The sequence below is a fragment of the Dasypus novemcinctus genome, chromosome 25 (genome assembly GCF_030445035.2).
Source record: "Dasypus novemcinctus isolate mDasNov1 chromosome 25, mDasNov1.1.hap2, whole genome shotgun sequence".
Classification (NCBI taxonomy): Eukaryota; Metazoa; Chordata; class Mammalia; order Cingulata; family Dasypodidae; genus Dasypus; species Dasypus novemcinctus.
Genome location: NC_080697.1, coordinates 25101184 through 25122153, shown reverse-complemented (window position 1 = coordinate 25122153; position 20970 = coordinate 25101184). Strand labels below are relative to the sequence as shown.

Sequence of the window (20970 nt, the reverse complement as noted above, 5' to 3'; positions counted from 1 at the left end):
CAGACCATCCAATAATTTTGGGAGTGGTGGGGGTAAGACATCCTAATAACATCTCAAGGGTCACCAATAGTCTACAGAACACAGTTATAGAAATCTCAGTTCAAAATTGTTACCACGCTTGGGATTGGGGTGAGGCATTTTCATTCAAAAGGTGCTGAATTGTTCATCTAAATTCACTGCTCTCTGAATGCTTTTGAACCATCAGAAGTAAGCGTGGGGAGGTCTGGTCTGTGGGTGGAGTGGGGGAAGGTACAATAAGCCCCTCCCTTCAGCCTAGCATAGAGACATCACCTAATCCATTCTGAAAGAGCCCACTTTGGGTAACTGTCCCTAAAACTATTAGGAAATGATACACACATACCCAAAAAAGGAAGGCAGTATTTATGCCCTGTCCATCCTTTTGTAAGAACAAATTGATTCCACCTGGGGCAAAAGAATGAAGAATTCTCTTCCAAAGGATGACTACAGTTGATTTTGACAAGAAATAAACTTACATGTCATTTAATTCTCTGAATGAATTTAGAAATAAAACTATCCCAAGGTATGGACATCATTAGGAATATTTACTCCTTTTAAAAATTTTTTTTTTTTTGGTTAAATTTAGACTGGCACCTTAACAATAAAAAAAAAAAGTCAGTGAAAAAAATCTCTACCCCATCTGCTTCACATGTGAAAGTACATTTACATGTATATGTTTGTTGCTATATATTCATATATGAAATGATACAAAAGCAGAAGTTACCAAATAAAATCAAGCCATTCACTCTTGGTTACCAGGAATGAAGAGTTGGGCATAATAAACGATAATGGCAATAACTCAACCTCTTTCCATTATTCAGGGGTTATTACAACAGCAGAAGTGTCAATTTTATTCAATGTGTACCTGCAAATCTCATTTCAGTAAGGCTAAACCTTCCTGAATTCATAATACTCAATTCTGACCTTAGGTATTTCCAACCAAAGGCATTCTACTTGGTACTTTAAAAAACCTGAAAATCTAACAATATACCACATTAATGTTGAGATAATACAATATATTATTTTATTTCTTATCTAGGGACAAACTCTGTTTGACAATATATGACTTGAGCTTTGACTCCTTCGACTTGAACAGAACAGGAATTTACAAGTATGAATGCTTGAAGTTTGATCCTGAGAAACATAGTACCTTGGTTATTCCCCTGTGTTGACTCTGAGATGCTGACCCCAAGCTGGCTGCCATACGAATTGATTCCCATCATGCCACTGTGAGCTGGAGAGCTGGAGAGAGCTGGAATCTGGCTGGGATTCCTGGGGACACTGTAGAGAGCTTCAGCAATGTCTGCAGCTCGCTTTAAAATGATGTCCTACAAAATGACAGATTGAGGTGAGTATTTTATCCAGTGTTCCAAATTCAATGGGTAAAAGATGTGTGCCTCTGGGAAGAAGATTTGGCCCAATGGATATGGCGTCCACCTACCACATGGGAGGTCCAAGGTTCAAACCGAGGGCCTCCTGACCCGTGTGATGAGCTGGCCCACGCGCAGTGCTGATGCGTGCAAGGAGTGCCCTGCCATGCAGGGGTGTCCCCCAGGTGGGTGAGCCCCATGCGCATGGAGTGAACTCCATAAGGAGAGCCACCCAGTACAAAAAAGGGCAGCCTGCCCAGGAATGGCACCGCACACACGGAGAGCTGATGCAGCATGATGATGCAACAAAACGAGACACAGATTCCAGGTGCCGCTGACACAAGTGGAAACAGAAGAACACACAGTGATGGTGGTGGACTTGGCCCAGTGGTTAGGGCGTCTGTCTACCACATGGCAGGCCCGCGATTCAAACCCTGGGCCTCCTTGACCCGTGTGATGAGCTGGCCCACGCTCAGTGCTGATGCATGTAAGGAGTGCCGTGCCACACAGGGGTGTCCGCAGCATAGGGGAGCCCCACATGCAAGGAGTGCGCCCCATAAGGAGAGCCACCCAGTGCGAAAGAAAGTGCAGCCTGCTCAGGAATGGCGCCGCAAGCATGGAGAGCTGACACAACAAGGTGACCCAACAGGGGGAAACACAGATTCCCGTGCCGCTGATGACAACAGAAGTGGACAAAGAAGACGCAGCAGATAGACACAGAGAACAGACAACCGAGCTGGGGTGGGGGGGAGGGGAAATAAACAAACAAATAAATAAATAAACAAATCTTTAAAAAAGAACACACAGCGAATGGACACAGAAAGCAGACAACTGGGGGGGGGGGCGGGGAAGGGGAGAGGGGAAAAAAAAAAGATGTGTGCTTCTAACCTGGTTATTGTGTGGTGTGCCATAGAGGGCCTCCACTAGATCTGCAGCTCTTTTCAGCAGCATTTCCTGGTAGAGACAAGAAAGGATGTGTTATCAAATGGTAACACCCAAAATGGCAAAACAAAGGAAAATTACATATAAAAATCAAAAGTCCATACATCCTTCTCTCAATGTAAATAATTAGCCGTGAGGTCCTAAAGTTTTGTTTGATAGGCAGACTATAATCATACATATAAACCTCTCTTGAAATATGTATCTACATGTAATTCAGTTCAATAAAATGACTCCATAAATTATTGTGCTACTGAAACAAAAAACTACCAACCAAACTGAGGGTGGAGTTGTTTAAAAATAGTAATTTCATGGAAGTTCTGTTGAAAATTGCTTTCAGACCACTCAACTAAAAATCTACTACTCTAATTACCAGAGTATTACTAAGATGATTGAGTGACCGGAGTTTAGCTGCTTGCCAAGGAGCTGTCCAGAGTACTGAAACCATCTTGCAATGCCTTGTGCAAAATTTTATTCTAATTAAGATGAATTCTTTCAATAATATTTTGCTCTGTTCATTTTAAAAAGAGAGAATTAGTAATCAGTAATCCCTTTCCTCTCATTTTGTCTTTTACACCTCCTGGGTTTTTTGTTTGTTGGTTGGTTTGTGTTTGTTTTTTACATTTTTTAAATTGCTATTAACCTACTTTCTCCAGATATCATCTAATTTAATGGTGGGGTTGAGGGGTTTTCCAAGAGGAAAATAAAGGTGTGATGCAGGAGTGACTGCAATACTGGAATTTTACTTACTGCACAGAAGAGAGAACATTGTATTTTATAAATTGTGTGTTTAAAATGCAAACATAAATTAAAATTTAACAATTTCTCATTAATTGAATGACAACTAGTAAACTGAGGTGTTTTTTATAGAAAGAAAGCTAAAATCATGGGCCTTCCTGATAATATACTTTTCATAAGCAAATTCACTTAAAGTTTATGCATTTCATAGAAATTTTATATGGAGGTGTTTTTCACTTCATTAAATTCTTGTGTAAATAAATACTCCTCAATAAGTACATGGAAATAAATAAATGGAAAAATCTGTCCCTTCAATGATGGGTTAAAAAAATCATATAAATACAATAGAGTAGTGACTTTTACTTTTAAATAATTGTACAATTATTTATTTATTTTCATAAAACTAGTGACATTTTATAAGTATTCTTGTAGTATATCTGTTTTATAGGCCCAAATTTTATATTTTATATTTCTTCAGAAATCAATCATAGTACATTTCATAATCAGTAGATACTTTATGGGAATCTTGTATCTAAAGCTAGAGAAAAACTCTATGAGACTATTAGCCAAATTTTTCATAGCTGAGTTAAAGATGTTTAAATTGTTGAATTTGTCTAAATTTGTTAAAGTCTTACAGAAATGTTTTTACATGCCAGTTTCCAGTGTATTTTACCTTAGCTAATCTCTCAGGATCTCCAGGATGCCTTGGGATGACTTTCTGCAGTCTCTGGAAGCCATAGTCTATGGTGGGTTCATTTAATGCTGAAAAATAAAAGTCCTCTTTTTGAGAATGTTTCCTGGCCAAAAAAGCAAACCTTCTAATTAAATCTTCCAGCAATAACAGAAAAATTCTGATATTATCTGTCCAAGAATTGATATATAATGAATGCAGTCAATTGTGTTATTTGTTATTGACACTGGTTAAATTTGGAGTTTATAGCAATTGTACATTTTCCATTAGAATAGCATTTCAAAATTTTAGGATTATTATAATCATTTTATCATATCTTCCTCACAGGTACACACTTATAATTCTCTGCTAATACACAAATAATCAAGAATATTACATAATCAACCATATCTCAATTTCTTATGAAGACAATGAATTACTTTTGTTCTTTTCCCTTCTCTTCTCTCTCTGTTTCTAAAGTATGTTTTTATTATATCTTAATTCTTCTCTTAAATACTTTTTTCATAATTATATCTTAAATATATATATACATATACATATCTTAAAAATATATACATAAATCTTTCATGAGTTTATTCTCATAAAAACCCTGTTCCTATGCTTAATACACTTTCCACAATTTGCAATTTAGTTATACTCTCCAGAATCCAATTCTTTGATGTCAGTCTTCTGCATTAGACTATACATTCCATGGGAGCAAAGCTTGTATTTATTTGGTTTTTCCATTGCGCTCCCATTGTTTAAGACAGTGCCTGGCACATAGTAGGCACTTATCATCAGCAATTGTAAAATATTAAATAAATGAATGAATGACATACTTCAGCAATTCTCCTATTCTAAAAAGTTTTGACATTGGTTCCTTTGGTCTTTTTCTCCTTCTTCTTCCCTTTCTTAATTTTTAAGAAGTTTGTTTTAATTTCAGGATTTCAAAATTAAAATGGGATCAACACAAAGAAAAAAGAAAGAATAAAATCATAATCACTTATACTCACATTATACAGATAACCATAAGAGTGTGTATTTCCCTTTTGTCTTCCTTTTTGCATATAGGTTTTATAAATTTTATTGCTACTGTTCTAAATATAATAGAAACACTTTTTTTTAGGACAATCAAACACAGAACTTCATACATGGGAAGCAGCTGCTCAACTACTTGCGCTACATCTGTTCTTCAACAGACAACACTTTTTAAAAAAAGAAACCATAATATTTTTAAAGTAAAAATAAAATTACCCATAGTCTCACCACTTTAGAGATTGCCTAGATTCTTTTTTCTTATGTCTTTCCAGATTTAAACACTCCACACATACTTAAAATTATTTGGAGACATGTTAGTCACCCTGTAACATAACTTACATTTTATTCAATTAACAATAGAGCATAATATTTTCCCCAGGTTATTAAATATTCTTTTATAACATTATTTAAAATTGCTGCATATTTTCCACTATATGTTTTATAATTTATTTAACTAGTTTCCTATAGTTGGACATTTATCATGATCTTAATTTCTATCATAGATATCAGAGCAATAATTATCCTTTGTTTATTTCAATTGGAAAATTCCAAGAATTAGAAGTATTGGACCAAAAGTTGTGATTACATTTAAGGCCTTTACGTATGTTGTCAAATCACTCCTCAGAAGGATGTGGGGATTTGTACTCCCTGCAGCAATGCATGTGATTGCTCACCGGTGAGTTTGAGGAATGTTTTTCTTCTATTTCCTGTTCATTTTAAATTCTTTTATGAATGCTTATTAATACTTTCTGCACCTTTTTCTATTAGGATTAATCTTTTTCTTTTATTTTCTTAGGAAAAACACTTTTTACATTAGGATTCTTAACACTGACTGTCATCCTTGTTGCAATATTATATCCCAATTTGTCCTTAGGTATTAGATATAGAAAGACCACCCCAATTCCAAGATCTGAGGTTTTGGAAGAGAAAGCAGAAGACATTGCCATGTGACGAGAGACAGGGGATACAGGCAAAGGAACCCCAGGGATAGCCAGCAGCCAGCCTCAGAACAGTACAGACTTTGTGAAAAAAAGCATCCCCTTGCCAACACCTGAGTTTTGGATTTCTCCTCACCTCAAAACCATGAGCCAATAAATTCCCATTGTCTAAGCCAAAAAAGAAAAGGAAAAAAAAGATCTGGGGCATGCGTGTATGTGTGTGTATGAGTATATATATGTGTGTGTGTGTGTGTGTGTGTGTATATACATGAGTATGTTTATAAATTCTTATCTGGGCTTTGTTATATAAAATTAAGTATTTACATTTTTCCAAGTGTGTAACACAATTTATTGAATGGTTTCTAGGCATTCTATTCTATTCCATTGATTTGTGTTTCTATTCTGGGGTGAGAATCACATTGTTGGTTATAACATATGCTCAATATCTGATAGCATAAGCGACCCTCCACAAATACACAATCTTTTTAAAGTATATTTTCTCAACTATTTTCATTAATTTATTCTTCCAGATGAACCTTAGGGAAGTTTCAAAAATATTTCAGCTGTGTTAAGCCTATAACTAATTAGAGCAAAAAGCTGTATACTGTCAATACTCCTATTTTAGGTCCCTCAGCAAAATGTGTACTATTCATTATAGGCGTATGGTTGTGTTTTTGTTTTTGTTTTTGTTTTTCTGTTTTAGCTATTATTTTACTTTTTTGTTGTTTTTATTTTGAATACAATTTTCCCCCATTATAATTTCTAAGTTAGTGTTACCTCTATCTAGAAACACTTCGGGCACTTACATATCTGTGAAGGCAGTGTGCGTGATAATTGTAGGTGGCGGTACATGGTATAGTAGTTAAGAGAATCAGCTTTGGAGTCAAGTAGATCTTGGCTTCAAATTCCAGTTGCACCATTAACTAGCTACATAACTGAAGAGGATTTAATTTCTGTGTGCTCCTGTTTAAATTCATCTCCTAGGGTTGCATCTCATGAAACAATTTATATAATGTTTGTGTTTGGCACATAAAAGATCTTAACCAGTGGTAGCTGTCTTTGCTATTTCTAACCACACCCCTGACAGATGTAATTTTTTTCTATTCCTTCTTTTAGGCATGTACATTCAAATCACCTACATATCATGATCAGTTTGTCTCCTTTAATAAGTACCTCTTATTTCTCTTTAATCCTCTTCTCGTGTTGGCTGAAACTTATCAGTGTTTCAAAATGAGGATGATAGTGAATATTCTTACTTGTTTTCCTCTAAAGCAGTATTGTGCTAACAATTGACCACTAAATGTGGTGTTGGCTATTTGAGATATATATTATTTATTATGCTATGATAAGGTTTTTATCAGGACTTGTTGAAATTTTGAAAATTACAACATTTTCAATTTTCTCCTTTGACAAATTGATAATTGTATTTTATAAGAGATTTCCCATAATGCACCATTAAATGTCTACCCATGGCTATGGTGTATATTTTCTTAGCATATTCTTAATTTGTTAATATTTTCTTAAGACTACAATTGTGAGAACTGAATCAATTACGTTACTGAGATTAATGTCTGGCACAAAGTGAGTACTCAACAAGCATTACTTGTTTTTAAGGATTTATGTGTTCATATTGGATAATTAGGTAGTGGTTTTGTCCAACTTCTGCTTGATTTTTTTTTAATCAGGAAAGGTCTTTAGTAAAAGTATATGCCTTGGAAATCAGAATCTCTATGAGGGCAGAAGATCCGGGTTTGGAGTCCACAGTGTGAAGAACTGCCCCAAGTCCCATTGCAGAATTGGTCTGTTGAAGACCCCATGAAAAATAAACTGAGAGGCTCTCTAAATTTTATCCAATGCTCTATAAAACTTGTATTGTATGGATATTATCTCTATACCAAAAGTTTTAAAGAACCACACTGAAATTGCTCTTGTCAAGGTCATCTATAGTACTTTAACCAAACCAAAAAAGATTTTCCTGTTCTTCTCCTAGCCTAAAGTTAGCATTTGTAACAGCTCTCCTTCTCTCCTGGAAATACTCCCACCTATTGGCTTTCCTGAAGCCATGTTCTCCAGTTTTACTCCTACCTCTCCAGCCATGAATTCTCAGCCTCCTTTGAGGACTGTTCTTCCTCAGTTTGTCTTATAAATGTTGATGCTCTCCCAGGCTATTGTGAAGGCAGTGTTCTGCTTTGCTATACAATCTCCCCAGGTGTATTAGGCAGGCAAAGGGATGCTGATGCAGAGTACAAGAACTCTGTTGCTTTTATAAAGGGTATTTATTTGGGGTAGAAGCTTACAGTCACAAGGCCCTAAAGAGCCAATTCAAGGTATCATAAGAGGCACTTTCACCCAAAGTCATTTGCCACTTGTTGAAGCAAGGTAGTAGGTGATGTGTGTGAGGGTTCAGCCTTCCTTCTTTCTCTTAAGGCTCTGTGGTCCCAGACTCTACCCATCTCAGCTGCAGGCTGGCATAAGGCTGGTCTCTCTCCCCAGGGTTCATTTTATTCTGGGCTCAGCTGCTCTGTTCTCTTCACAGAGACTATCAGGCTCATCTCTCTTCCCTGGGCCTTTGCTGTGTCTAATGAACTGTATCTAATGAACTGTCTCTCTTCCTCCGTGTTCTTCTTCTCTACTTCTGTATGAGTCTGTTTCATCAGCCCACCAAGGGGGCTGGGACCAACACTCAGTCATACTCTAATGACATGGTTGAATCAAAGTTGTAATCTTAACATAAGTTAATCAGACGTCTCATCTGAATCTAATACAATCAAAGGGTTATCACACCCAGAGAACAGACCAGTTTACAAATATGTGGTAGTTTGGCATTCTTTATGAGCTCCAAAAATTGACATTGGATTGTGTGTGTAAACTGGTCTGCTCCTTTGGGTATATTAGATTGTATTGAATTCAGAGGTTTTGCTTATTTGATTAAATTATGATTAAGGCTTTGATTCGGCTACATCAGTAGGATGTTGAGTCCCCGCCCACCAAGGGACAGAGAAGACAGTACAGAGAAGGAAAACACAGAAGCAGATACGCAGGAAGAGAGAGTGCTCTGTAGACATGACCCCGGAAAGAGATGAGCTGACAGTCTACAACTGACCTTGTGGAGAGAACAGAGCAGCTGAGCCTGGAAAGAAATGAGCCCCAGGGAGAAAGATGAGACTTATGCCAGACACAGCTGAGATTGGAAGAAGCTGGTACCACAGAGCCTTAAGAGGAAGGAGGAAGGCTGAACCCTCACACACATTGCCCACCATCTTGCATCAACACGTGGCAACAGACTTTGGGTGAGAAAGTACCTCTTGTGGTACCTTAAGTTGGACTCTTTAGGGCCTGGTAATTGTAAGCTTCTATCCCAAATAAATACTGTTTATAAAAGCCAACAGAGTTCTGGTACTTTGCATCAGCACTCCTTTGGCTGACTAATACAAAATATAATCTATATCTCTTTTTGGAATTCATAAATAATATCAAATTGCCACGCTGGAAAACCTCCAATGCCCATGATTTCCATATCAAGCTACATGTTTACCATCACCAATCTATCTCCCACTCAGAAAGCTTGCCCGGGGTTCAGTCAAATATCCAAATGCCTGCTGGAAATTTCTTCTTGGGGGTCCCATAGGTTTCTCAAGCTTCCCCAAGCTCATGTGATTCTCATTGTCTATTTGAATGTCATTCAGAAATCTCATTAAGATTTTCCTAGAAAAAGCACCCATTTCATGAAGATTTTACACATTTTAGCACAGATTCTACAGAGTATTTGTTTTAAACTTTAACTTCCCATCTGTGATTCTTCTTCTCTCTTTCTCTCCCTTTCTTTGCTGTCATTTTGTGAGTAGTCCTATTTCTAATTTTGACTGCCTTTTGTTCCAAGAAGCAAGTTCTAAAATTTCATGGTGCTTAGGTACTAAATTGTTATTTATTTATTTTAGTTAACTTCATTGGGTTTAAAGATAATGACCTGCACAATATCTACCTTTTGGGATTTACTGAGGGTTGTTTGTTGAATTAATTCCTTTAATCTTACCTGTGTTCCTCAGGCACTGCATTAAATTACATTTCATATATCCTATTGATCATATATTTAAAACATTTTATCCATTTTTGCTACTCTGCATTTGTTTTTCTACTTTCCCCTTGTATTTCTAAAAGTTTTAAATGTATATATCTTTTCTAGTGATTTGTAAACTACACATCCTATTTTACTTTATAAGAAGTACCTTTAGATTTCTCTAAAAATATTTTAATTTTTCCTAATTATTTGGATCTGCTGAGCCCCTCCATGTAAGGAATTTTGCTTATTTTTAATTTCCCCATCTCATTCTCTCCACATTTAATTTATGTTGATAATTCATTAGTTTGAGTTGCTATTACTATTACTAGCTTTTCTATGCTCTGTATCTGTTAAGAATTAACTTTTATAGATACTCTATAGTTAACTGCTTTCTCTGCTGACTACCAGTCCTTTGGTACCACAACTTTTCCATTCTTACATCCTTCATTGATTAAATTCTCCAGGAGTTAGATTACATCAACAATAAGAGCTGAATTCTGTCTGGGTCCTTGAAATCTGTCTTCCTCACACATAAATGACAACTTCTCTGGACATAGAGTTGCCAAGCACACACTCGTTTCCCGTCTAGACCTAGTATCTGTTAGTGTCACTTGTTTTCACACTTGAGGCCGTGTGCAAGTGGTGTCAGGCAGGCTGAGCAGGGTTCTGTCTGGGTGTGCCCTCTAGAGTTCCTAGCCCTGCTCTTCTTCCCCAGGAGAGGAGTGATGAGTCTCTGCTTACACATGTCCTCCAATACAACCCTGTCTGCACATACCAGCACAATGGCACAAAATTTCTGGCATATTGATGACACCTGCCTACCTCCTAATTCTAAACTGGATTTCCATTATTTTTATGTTTTTTATAAAAATATCTTCAGATACATTGTGGGGGTGGGGGTGGATTAAATAGTTGCCCCAACATTACCATCTTACCAAGAAACACGTGTAGGAGTAGATATGTGTATAACTGGAATCATTCAGCAAACTTTTTTTCTTCACTTAGCATTATAATATGAGCAATATCTAAAACTTTTCTCTTTAATAAAAAGATTTTTGGTGGCTATAATATTCAAAAATGAAAATCACTATTACCACCATTACAATGTACTCTGTTACAAGCACTATGCTAAGCATTTTACACATATTAGCTCATATAATCTTCATTACCACTCTATGATTTTGGAATTATCTCCATTTTAAATATAGTTACAAGTGGTAAAGATGGGATCTGAACTCCGTCTTCTCTAACTCCAAAGCCTATGCTTTTAATCTTTTTGCTATGGAATCATAGATATTGTTCCCATCTTCAGTAAAGATATGCCAGCATCCACCCTCTGAGCCAACGGCTACCTACTCTGTACCCAGCTACTGGACTAGAGCTGGAGAAGAGCAGAGAAAGTGCTAAAAAATGGGCCACCCTCTGCTCCCTCTGATCCACTTCTAAGCCCCCTTTCCACCCATGCCCATGCTTCCTCCTCAGCTTCAACAAAGGGCTTCAGAGTTGGCCAATAAATCTCTGCCCAGGTTGCCTAAAATTCTCAGACACTAAGAGCAAGAGAAGGCCCCATTTGGTATCAATCAGCAAACACACACAGCTGCTCTGTGCTGCAGGGTGAACAGACTTGGTGACAAAATAAATCAGTCATTGCCCCTTCTCTTTTCAAATATATACAATTTCACTACCCACAGTGCAGTTGTTTTTAAATGGAGAAAACCAGAATTATAGATGTGGGTATGCTTGCAACATGCAACTACAAATGAAATAGCCCATAAGCTAGAAAACCCAAGTGTCCTCCCACCACTATCTCCATTACTATTCTTGTTCTTTCCTTTCTGTGTGCAGTGTGACTCTCAGGCAAGTGCTCATTCCTGTCATTGTAGCACTATGTGCTCCACCCACAACTCCCAGCTACCTACCCCTTTGTTCCTCCATCCTTCCTGTTGCCTGCAGAGGAATTCTCTAAAGCTCAGCTTTAAACAGTACGCAGAGATGGGATGTGGATGATGGTTTCACGTTAATAGAATGTATTGAACATTTGTACCATTTTTCTCCCCTATTAGATTGAAAAGCACCAGGGCACAAGGGTAGTGTCTGGTTTATAATGCATCCCTTCCCTCTCTTCCTCCCACTCACTCCTCTTAGAACATCTTGCCCCCACTAGGTGAGCAATTCATGCTTTTATCTGAATAAGTCGGTTAGGTACAGTTATCGCTTTTTATGTTGATAGCTTTTTGACAGGTCTCTGCTAGAATTCATAGGCATGAATCCCAGGACGGGTTACGTATGTACGCAAGATGAGAAAGCCTACAGTGCAATGTACTTCATCTCTGTGGCCAGGGAACTATATCACATGCACCCGGGGGTGTGCATACCCAATTTTGTTTAATCAAGTGCACTTCTGAAGTAGACCATACTCGGGCTCTGTTTAGTCAAAAGCAAACCATAGGAGGAAAATGCAGTCAACCCCTCAAGTGTTCAGCCTTCAAAACATCAGGGACAGTGTTTGACAACTTTCACTTGGGTTTGAACTGGCAAGCCAACTGACCAGTTGTTTTTTGCATCCTCTAGACTCAGTCTCATCTTGAGTCCCAGCTTCCCTTCCCCACGACCCATCCCCAGTGCCCTGGGTGTTCTCTGAATTTTCAAGTCGGTGTGAGCCAAGTAAACCTCAATTAGCTAATGAGCTGCCCAAGACCAGCACCAAGTCTGTCTCTAAGGGCCAACCAAGTCATTAACCAGCATCATCAGTGGAAATTTACAACTTCTCCTACCACATGGAGTGCAGGGATGCTGTGAAGTTCTGCCAACCATTTGGCTGACAGGTACACTGAGAAATGCTGGCAAGGCAAAAACAGAGTAAATTAAAAATATGCTTCAATCTAAAGGCTCTATTTATCTATGTCTTTCTTTAGTAACGTAACATTAAGGTAAAAGGTCATATCCCCACAGAAATATAATTTATATTTACCTTTTATTAAATAATTATGGCCTGGCATGAAGTTAAATATTACAGAAGCTAATCAAGGGGGAATTCAATAGAGAAAATTCCGACATGAGAATTTCGTCTTTGCTATACATAGAATGTCTTAATCCTCCACTGGGAGTCATTCGAGTTTGCTTAAGGAGTTTAATAATACACATTTCAACTGCCACAGAATCTAAATCCCATTTGGATCAGGCTTGAAGAACTTTCATCAATACCTTGAGATTTCATAATATTTCTCCTGAGAGCCTGGATCTTATGTGTCATTTCTCATTTTGATTGTGGGTATAATATATTAGATTGCTTACATATCTTGGGCCCAACAAATAGATATAAATTATAAGCAATGTGTGAAAGGTTTCTTTTTTAAGTAAATAGTATTTAACTAAAAATATCTAATGGGAACCACTCATATAAGAAAAAAAAGCTGGCTGGTGTCCAAAATTAATCTTCCCAAAGGACTTATGAGATATATAAATTCTATATGCTTTTTATCTTCCTTCCTTAAGAGGAGGCACTGAGCCCAGATAATCCTTACCCCAGTATGCTTCTATTTCTGTTTCCTGAAAAAGAAAAAAAGAGGAGATGCTGCCTAAAATGGAAAGAGGGGGTGCTTTTAGATTTTTAGTTAACCCTCAAGATACACAGCACTGACATTGCATGAGGGGTTTCTTATACCACTGATGAATCACTATGATGCCAACATTAAAGTCTGATCGATTTCCTCTGCAGGAATTTGGGAAGATAAGAACAAGATGATAGAATGAGGGACGATCTGGCTGCTCATCCCTGCTCTGTCACTATAGGGATTTTGGCAATTTGCCCCCCTGGCCTGGAATCCAGTTTCACTCATTAGTGAGTCTTCACTTGGATCCAGAGATCACCAAGGAGTCTATGGATAGCCTTCAAGAGGCCAATAAATGTCTATAAATGCTGAGCTTAGCTGATTGTGGACATTTGCATTTATCTTCAGAAAAGGATCTTCGCTTTTATCAAGTGTTCACAGCACCCATGGTCTAAAATGGGTTGCCACACATAGAAAAGCTCTCTACAGCCCTTATTTTAAACCCCATTCTTCAGGAATTAAAAAAGGAATTCTGTTCTTTGCATTCCAAATAAACAAAGCAAAAGCAAACCTAGAATCCATTTAATATGATTGCTAGGTCAGAAGATGGGTTTTGATATGCAAATGAAGCAGAACACATACATCAGGAACCCTCCACTGCCCATGTGGCTTTGGTCAAAGAGAGTCATTTTCTGTTGGCAGGGTAGAAAGGCCTAAAACAATCTAGCTTTGGGAGGAATTGAGATATATACATGGGCTGGCTCCTGTGCCACCTTTACGACTTTTCCACTCTCCTGTTGTCTTTCAGTCTCTAAATCTTTATATTGTTTTGGTTTTGCATGAAGTTCCTTGTGTTATGATTTTGCTCTTATGATTCGCCCTCCTCTCTCTTTCCCTCTCCCCAGTTTCTGCATCTAGTTATCTACTTTCTGCCCTACTTCTCCTGTGCCCAACATTCAAAGACTCTGCTAAATTAGCATTTGAATGCTCTCAAGTTAAATTTTTTATAGGATTTGATGGTGTCATGGAGAGAAAGCTGGACCCTGGCTTAGTATCTGCCTTTGTACTGGCCCTGGCCAACTATGCCTTCTCCGTCCAGTCCCTTGGTTAGGTGGGGCTTTGGCTTATTTCTCTGCAAAAAGAAAGGGTTGGACTAAGTGGCCTCTAAGACCCCTTGCAATTTTGTTGTATTTTATTATTCAAAAACTATTATTTATTTGATGCAGTGAAATTCTTCTCTGAGGAGTAGAGTTGGGTGGGGTTGAAGTCAGGTACTGTTGAATTTGTCTTTAACTTCTACTACATTGAAATCACTCTCCATTTCTACTTGTTGCAATGGAGCAAAAGTTCTATGCCACCAATTAAAGGGAAAAAAAATGAACAAAGAAAATATAGGAACACATTATTAAGAGATGGTACCTAACTGGACACAGGAAAAAGAATACATGTTGAGAACCACAGTGCACACGTGAAAGATTAGACTGAAGCCTTTGATATTTAATTTTAAATGAAATATTAATTTAATATTTAATTATGCTTTGGTTTCAAGAAAAACTGTAGCAGCAAGACAGATTGCTTGAAGAAGGGAGTAATATTCATGGTTAAGGAGACAACTGTAAAAATTAAAGATAAATTTCAAGGGTAAATCTAAATGCCACAATGGAGCATTTACGAATATGGTCTTGCTCTCTGTAATGTGTGTTTAGAATATTATAGCTGAGAACACCAGGCCATTAAGGGGCTGGCAAGTCTCTAGAGGAAGGAAAGCCCTCTACTCTGGGGCTGCCAATGGAGACATCCTTCTTCAGACTCAGCTGAATGATGTATCCGAATTCGACAAGAGGTGAGAGTGGAGAGAACTTCAATAAAAATGTAGGATACCCAGAGAGCTATTGGCTCAACCTGTTTCCATTTTGAGCAGGGCACAATTGTACTCAGGCTAGTTTTTGATGTTTGAATTGGGTATTTTTAACTAAAAATCAGATTCATTTCTTAAATGGATTTTTTTTCCCAGAGTAATGCTTTAAGAAAAAAAAAGAAAGAAATGAGAAGTAGGTAAGCGATTAACATTTGAAGTCTAGCGTGCACATCTGTGCAGTACAGCTTTGGGAACGGAAGACACACTCACTAGCCCCCTCCCCCCCCAACCCCCTTGCCAAGCCTCAGCTTTGACACTGTTCAGGGCATGAGTTTTGGGTCTGTGGAAAAGCTAGTCTTCCCATTTTTCTTCCTAATTGCTGCCTATTCTTGGCCATTCTCCTGTGGATGAACACTTTCTCCCAAATAATGAACAGCAGGAGTGAGTCAAATACATTTGTTCTTGCTAAAGTGAAAGATAAGGTGTTTTTGGAGGAGGAGCTAGCTGACATGAGTTCTTTGGATTCTCAGTGTGTTTCAATTACCCATGGTGTCTGGGTCTCCGTTAGGATTCAATCACACACCTTGTAAAGGTATCTACTTGGGGTGGCCCGGGTCAGCCGGAGCACAGTGGTCTTTTCTGCTTCTTTCTTTCTTCTTTTAATACCTGCTTCCCCTTCACCCACCACCTGCAGACTTCATGTTCTTGGGCTGCAAAATTCGGATTTGCTCATCTGGAACAAGATAGCAGGGGCATGATGTGGCGGGCCTTTCAAGAAGAATCCACGTTTCACAGAAAAGGAGATGGTGTTTCACACTAAGAAATCCATCAGCCAGGGAGCAGCTGGGGAGCAGCGAGCTCATCACACGATACTTTCCAGCTCTTGGCCAAGTGCCCGCAACAGGGAATTTTGCTATATTTGTATATTTATTTTACATACATATATAATTTCACCTTCCCATGACGATAAGTATTATCCCCTTGTTCAGGTTGGAAAACTGAGGTGAAGAACGGCTATGTGATTTTCCAGAAAATTGGGACTCAAGTGCAGACCTCTAAATTCTTGGTCTAGGGTCTTTCTACTGGCCATGAGCAACATCACCAGTCCTGTGCCCCAGCACTAAGTTCTTTTAAGTTGAATAACAAAGTGGAGTTCACAGTTCTTTGCCTTCTGTAACTTCCGTAATTCATGGAGAGGATAATTTCGGTTACTTCTAAGAAATTCAAAGCACTCCAGAGGCTCTCAGCCTGTAACATCATGAGGAATATTCCCATTTGTGAATCTGGAAAATTGCAAAATCTTCTGAGCTCCTCCTCTATGCTGACAGGTCACACTGCCTATTTCCCATGTACCTCCTCAGAGTAACAGCCAGAGAGACAAGGCAATCAGTATTTGCTAGATATACCAGACGTGGCCCATTTATTTGGCCTCAGTGTAATTTCCTCTATTAAGCTGCACAGTACTGGGAAATAATATTGGGTGGTTGTGGTTCAGAGCAGACCTTTGGAGTAAGACTACTAGGGTTGCACTTCCTTGGTGATCTTTGGTGGGTAACAACCTCTCTAACAGCAGGATTCTTACCTATGAAGTTAAGATACTGACGGAACCTAATGAGGGGAAATGGTGGTGCTCTACAAACTCAGAGGACAGAGCCTGGCCCCACGCACTCAACAAATGACTGATGCAATTACTGGAGTAGCATCATTTTCTTCTTACTAGTTCTGTTATAAGGGACACTTTTTAATAGACAGTGATCAAATGTTTAGCCCAGATTCTGCAAAGGTCCATAAGAACAACGATTGAAAAGTGGCGCTCATCTACCCATTTCTCAATGACAGGCTGTCAGCTCGCAGGTGCTGGATGAGTCTCCCTTGTCAGTCAGAATCAGCACCGCTGAGCATCATGGGGAATTTTCTGGATGGTGTTTCACTGGTTTTCTGTGGAGGGTGCAGGTTTTACAATTACAAACACAATCCCACCCCGAAATGCCATTCTCCAGACATTCTCTACCTGCACACTCGCTGCCACCTGACACCAACACAGCACAGAAGGACCTGCAAAACCAAACACCACGGTCCCATTGGACGTTCCTGCTAGGATTGTGTTTTTCCTGCACTACCAGTTCACTGTGGAAAACTCCGTGAAGGGAGCAGGGTAAGGATATTCCCCCTCTAAGCCTGGGCTGGCAGTCTTAAACCAGACAGAGGAAATCGGATTTTCTTGAGAAGTTACATTCTCGTTGCTGATCTCTTCATTCTGCAGCAACAAGCTGCACTTTAGCAAACCATGGTTGGAGAAAAATTAAACCTGTGAAGTCACACGTGTGAAGAAAACATGTTGTTTTTCAGAGCCCTGATGTTGTTTGTGCAACACTTGGCAGCAGCAACCTAGGGGAGCTGATTATTCTGTTTTGGCTAATTATACCCGGTAAGTTTAAATCTAATAGTCTTGGGTTCATTATGGTGGTGTCTCCTTGGATATAGGAATTATCCACGGCTGGACCATGGACCAGAGGAGGTGTGCGCAGGGTGGGTGCTAAAGGCTCTGTTCACCAGAGCCTCCTTTTGTGTCTCCCACTTTTTGAAACTCCTTTCGGAAAGGCTCCACCTAACAGGAAATACTATGTGTTCAAGGCACATGTGACCCATTCTTCATAACGACCTGCCCCTGGGGAGAATGGGGGAGAAAGTCTCCGCAACAGCCTCACAAGTAGGTTTCAGGGTCTCTCAAACTCGTTTATATGTTTAATATCCGGATTCCTAGACCCTTCCAAAAAAACAGGCTTGATATGACTGGAATGGAGCCAAGCATGAGTCTCATGATCAGCCAAACTAGGGGAATACCTGTGGGTAATAGTAAAATTAGTACCAGGGATTTACAGGCGAAGCAAATGAGGCTCCCGGAGGTTAGGTGAGTTGACAAAAGGACAAGCACCTAATGGATGACACACCCTGGGTCAGAACACAGGGCTCCTGGCTCTGAGTCCTGTGCATCACCTTTTGGATCTCAGCCTGCCCAGAGCGCTTACCGTCACTACTGAAGCTCTCTATTTCTGGGTGTCAAGCGTTTTTTCCTGCTATAAAATCAAGATTATTTTTTCCACTCACCATTTGAGCTGTGTATTTTGTTTAGATCTACAGTGACCTCCAAGCCCTGAACTGCAGCTAAACAATGCTGTGGGGTGGAGGGGCTGGTTCCCAAGGTTCTCAGGGTGTGTGGTTCAGCAATTCAATCCCAGCTCCCCCGAAGGCCAGGCTGGCTGGAAATACAAGAGCCCTCACGCTGCCTCCTCCACGGGAAGAGTCACGATTTCCCAGGCTAGCTAGAGTTAGGACGCAGGGCTGAGGTGAAGTCCCATCTTCAGCCACCTGCAGAAGCCTCCACCTGTTCAGCCATCAGACTAAGATTCTCAACTGGTTGTAAGTTAGATTTTCATGTCAGTAGTCACCCATTCGGTGGGAAAAGACAAGAGATCATCAACCCATGTCCCGTGGCATTTGGAACCTTCCACAAATGGTGTCAGCTTCTTGTCTCCACCAACCTGTGTTAAGTTTGGCTCCTTAACCTCAAGGGAGATGTTTTCATAGAATAACCAGCCTCCTGAGCCATCCTGGATGGTGGTTCTATTTCTCTTTTCTTCTCTGAACATGAAAGGACACACCACGAAGTTGTTATCCTTCTCATCCCTGTCTCCCAAGGTCCTTCTCAAAGGGAGTATTTTTGAAGAAGCTTCATTCACTCCCTGACAGGAAATACTCTTTGGACCTGAAAAACTAAGTTAACTTAGGTGTGCTCTTTCAGTAAACATGAATGACATTAATTTTATATATTTTGTCTTCTTTTACTTTTTAATTAAAATGACTTAATTTTATTAGAAGACAATAAACACAAAATAGCCAAATGAAAAAATATTTAAATAATACCAACCCCCGTAAACCTTTGTTGTTAAAACCTTGGTGTACAGGCTTCCATCCCTTAATTGTTTTCTTTGCACAGCTATTCTTTTTTCACACACACACATATATATGCATATGTGTATATATATAATTGGATCATACTGTGCATATTGTTTTTAAGCTTTTTGTTTACCTGTATCATGGATGGGTTTCATATCAGTAAATATCATCCACAGTCTAAATTGTTCCAGTGTAAGGATGTCCCATTATTTAATGAGTCCCCTAATGGACACTAAGAAAGTTTTCAATTTTTACTACTATTAACAGAGTTCCACTGAACAACCTTCAGGAAAACAACCTTCAGGAAAACTTATTTCCCAAGTATACATTCCTAAAAGTAGAATCCCTATGTCAAAGGGTATCTACATTTTTAAGAGTAGTACCATCAAAGTAAAGTACCCTCCTATAACAATTCACATTTTCTCAACAACATGTTAGAAAGTGCTTACTTCCTTTTGTTTTTGCCAATCTAGGTATTCTCATATTTTTAAAAAACTTTGCTAAATTGATAGGGAATAAATGTTTTCCTATTTTTGCCTTATTTTAATTTATTTGATTATTAATGTGGTTGGGATTTTTAAAATGTGTGTATTATTTATTTTTATCTTTCCTGAATTAACTCATAATGCTCCTTGTTAGCTTTCTATTTGGGTACTTGTCTTTTTCTTCCTAATCTGAAAGATAGCTAACGTTCACCTTTCTACCCAATGCATTACATATTGGCTGACAAACAGTAGGCATAAAATTATTTTTTGCTGAATCAATAAATGAATCTTCATATACCTAATGTAAAGTGTCATATAAACAAGTATTTTCCCAGCTTATCTTTTTCCTTTTGAATTAATGCAAGATGCTTTGATATGTTAAAATGTCTTGAAATATAATCAAATCTTTTGCTCAAAGATTTTTATCTTTGGTGTCAAAGTTAGCAAGGTTCAAGAGTGTATAATTATTTAGTGCTATTATCTTTTTAATGTCTATATTTTTAATTAAAATTGTTTAATTTGAATATATTTCAGCTTATGATGTTAAGTTAGAAATCTAACTTTTTAAAAATGCTTAACTAGTTGGCATAACACCAGTTGTGAAACATCTGATCTTTTCCACATTTACCAGAAATGCTCTCTCACCTATACTAATCCTTATGTATTTATACACTCAATGTGTGTGAAAATGGTTTTTTCTTTTACTTTTTCTTCTGTTACATGACATTTCTATATGTTCCTACAAAGCCCCATATTTTTTAAATTATTGAAACTTAAAATAGGTTTTAACATCCGCTAGGGCAAGCCCCCTCATTTTTCAAAACTCAGGGTCCTATTTTAGCACCTTTTAATTTTCCAGGTGAACTTTTATAAAGTTTCCCCCAAACATTTTGTTGGTATTTTGATTGGCATTGTGTTAAATTTATTCATCAATTGACATCTTTACAATATTAAATCTTCCCACCTCTCCGCCAGCTGGAAGTATTTTGTCCTTCCCCTGAACTCCCTTAGCACTTTATACCTTTTAAAAAATCACTTTCTAAACGATACCCACCCAATTTTTCAAACCTGAAACCTGAGAGTCATCCCTTCTCTCCCCTCCCCAACCTTCACCCCATCCAATTAATCATCAAGCCCTGTCAATGCTACCTCCTACATTTCACCCATTTCTGCCTCTCCCACTACTGGTGCTCTAGTCCAAGCTGCCATCATTTCTGACCTGGACCACTGCCCTGGCCTCCAACTGACCTCCTTGCCTCCATCCTTGCTTCCAAACCATTCTCTACACTGCAGCCAGAGTGACCCTTTAGAAGGCAAATCTTATCATGACACTCCCAGCTTTAAAATA

General features: G+C 38.6%; 1 protein-coding gene across 1 annotated transcript in view; it reads right to left on the bottom strand.

The window, feature by feature from the left end:
* Positions 1-20970, bottom strand: part of EBF2 (EBF transcription factor 2) — a 203450-nt gene that overhangs the window by 14938 nt on the left and 167542 nt on the right. Inside the window, exons 11-13 of the mRNA XM_004466523.5 lie at positions 3739-3827; positions 2277-2342; positions 1169-1346 (exon numbers count right to left, since the gene is read on the bottom strand). Coding sequence (XP_004466580.1) covers positions 1169-1346; positions 2277-2342; positions 3739-3827 — 333 coding nt within the window. The remainder of the gene's footprint in view (positions 1-1168; positions 1347-2276; positions 2343-3738; positions 3828-20970) is intronic.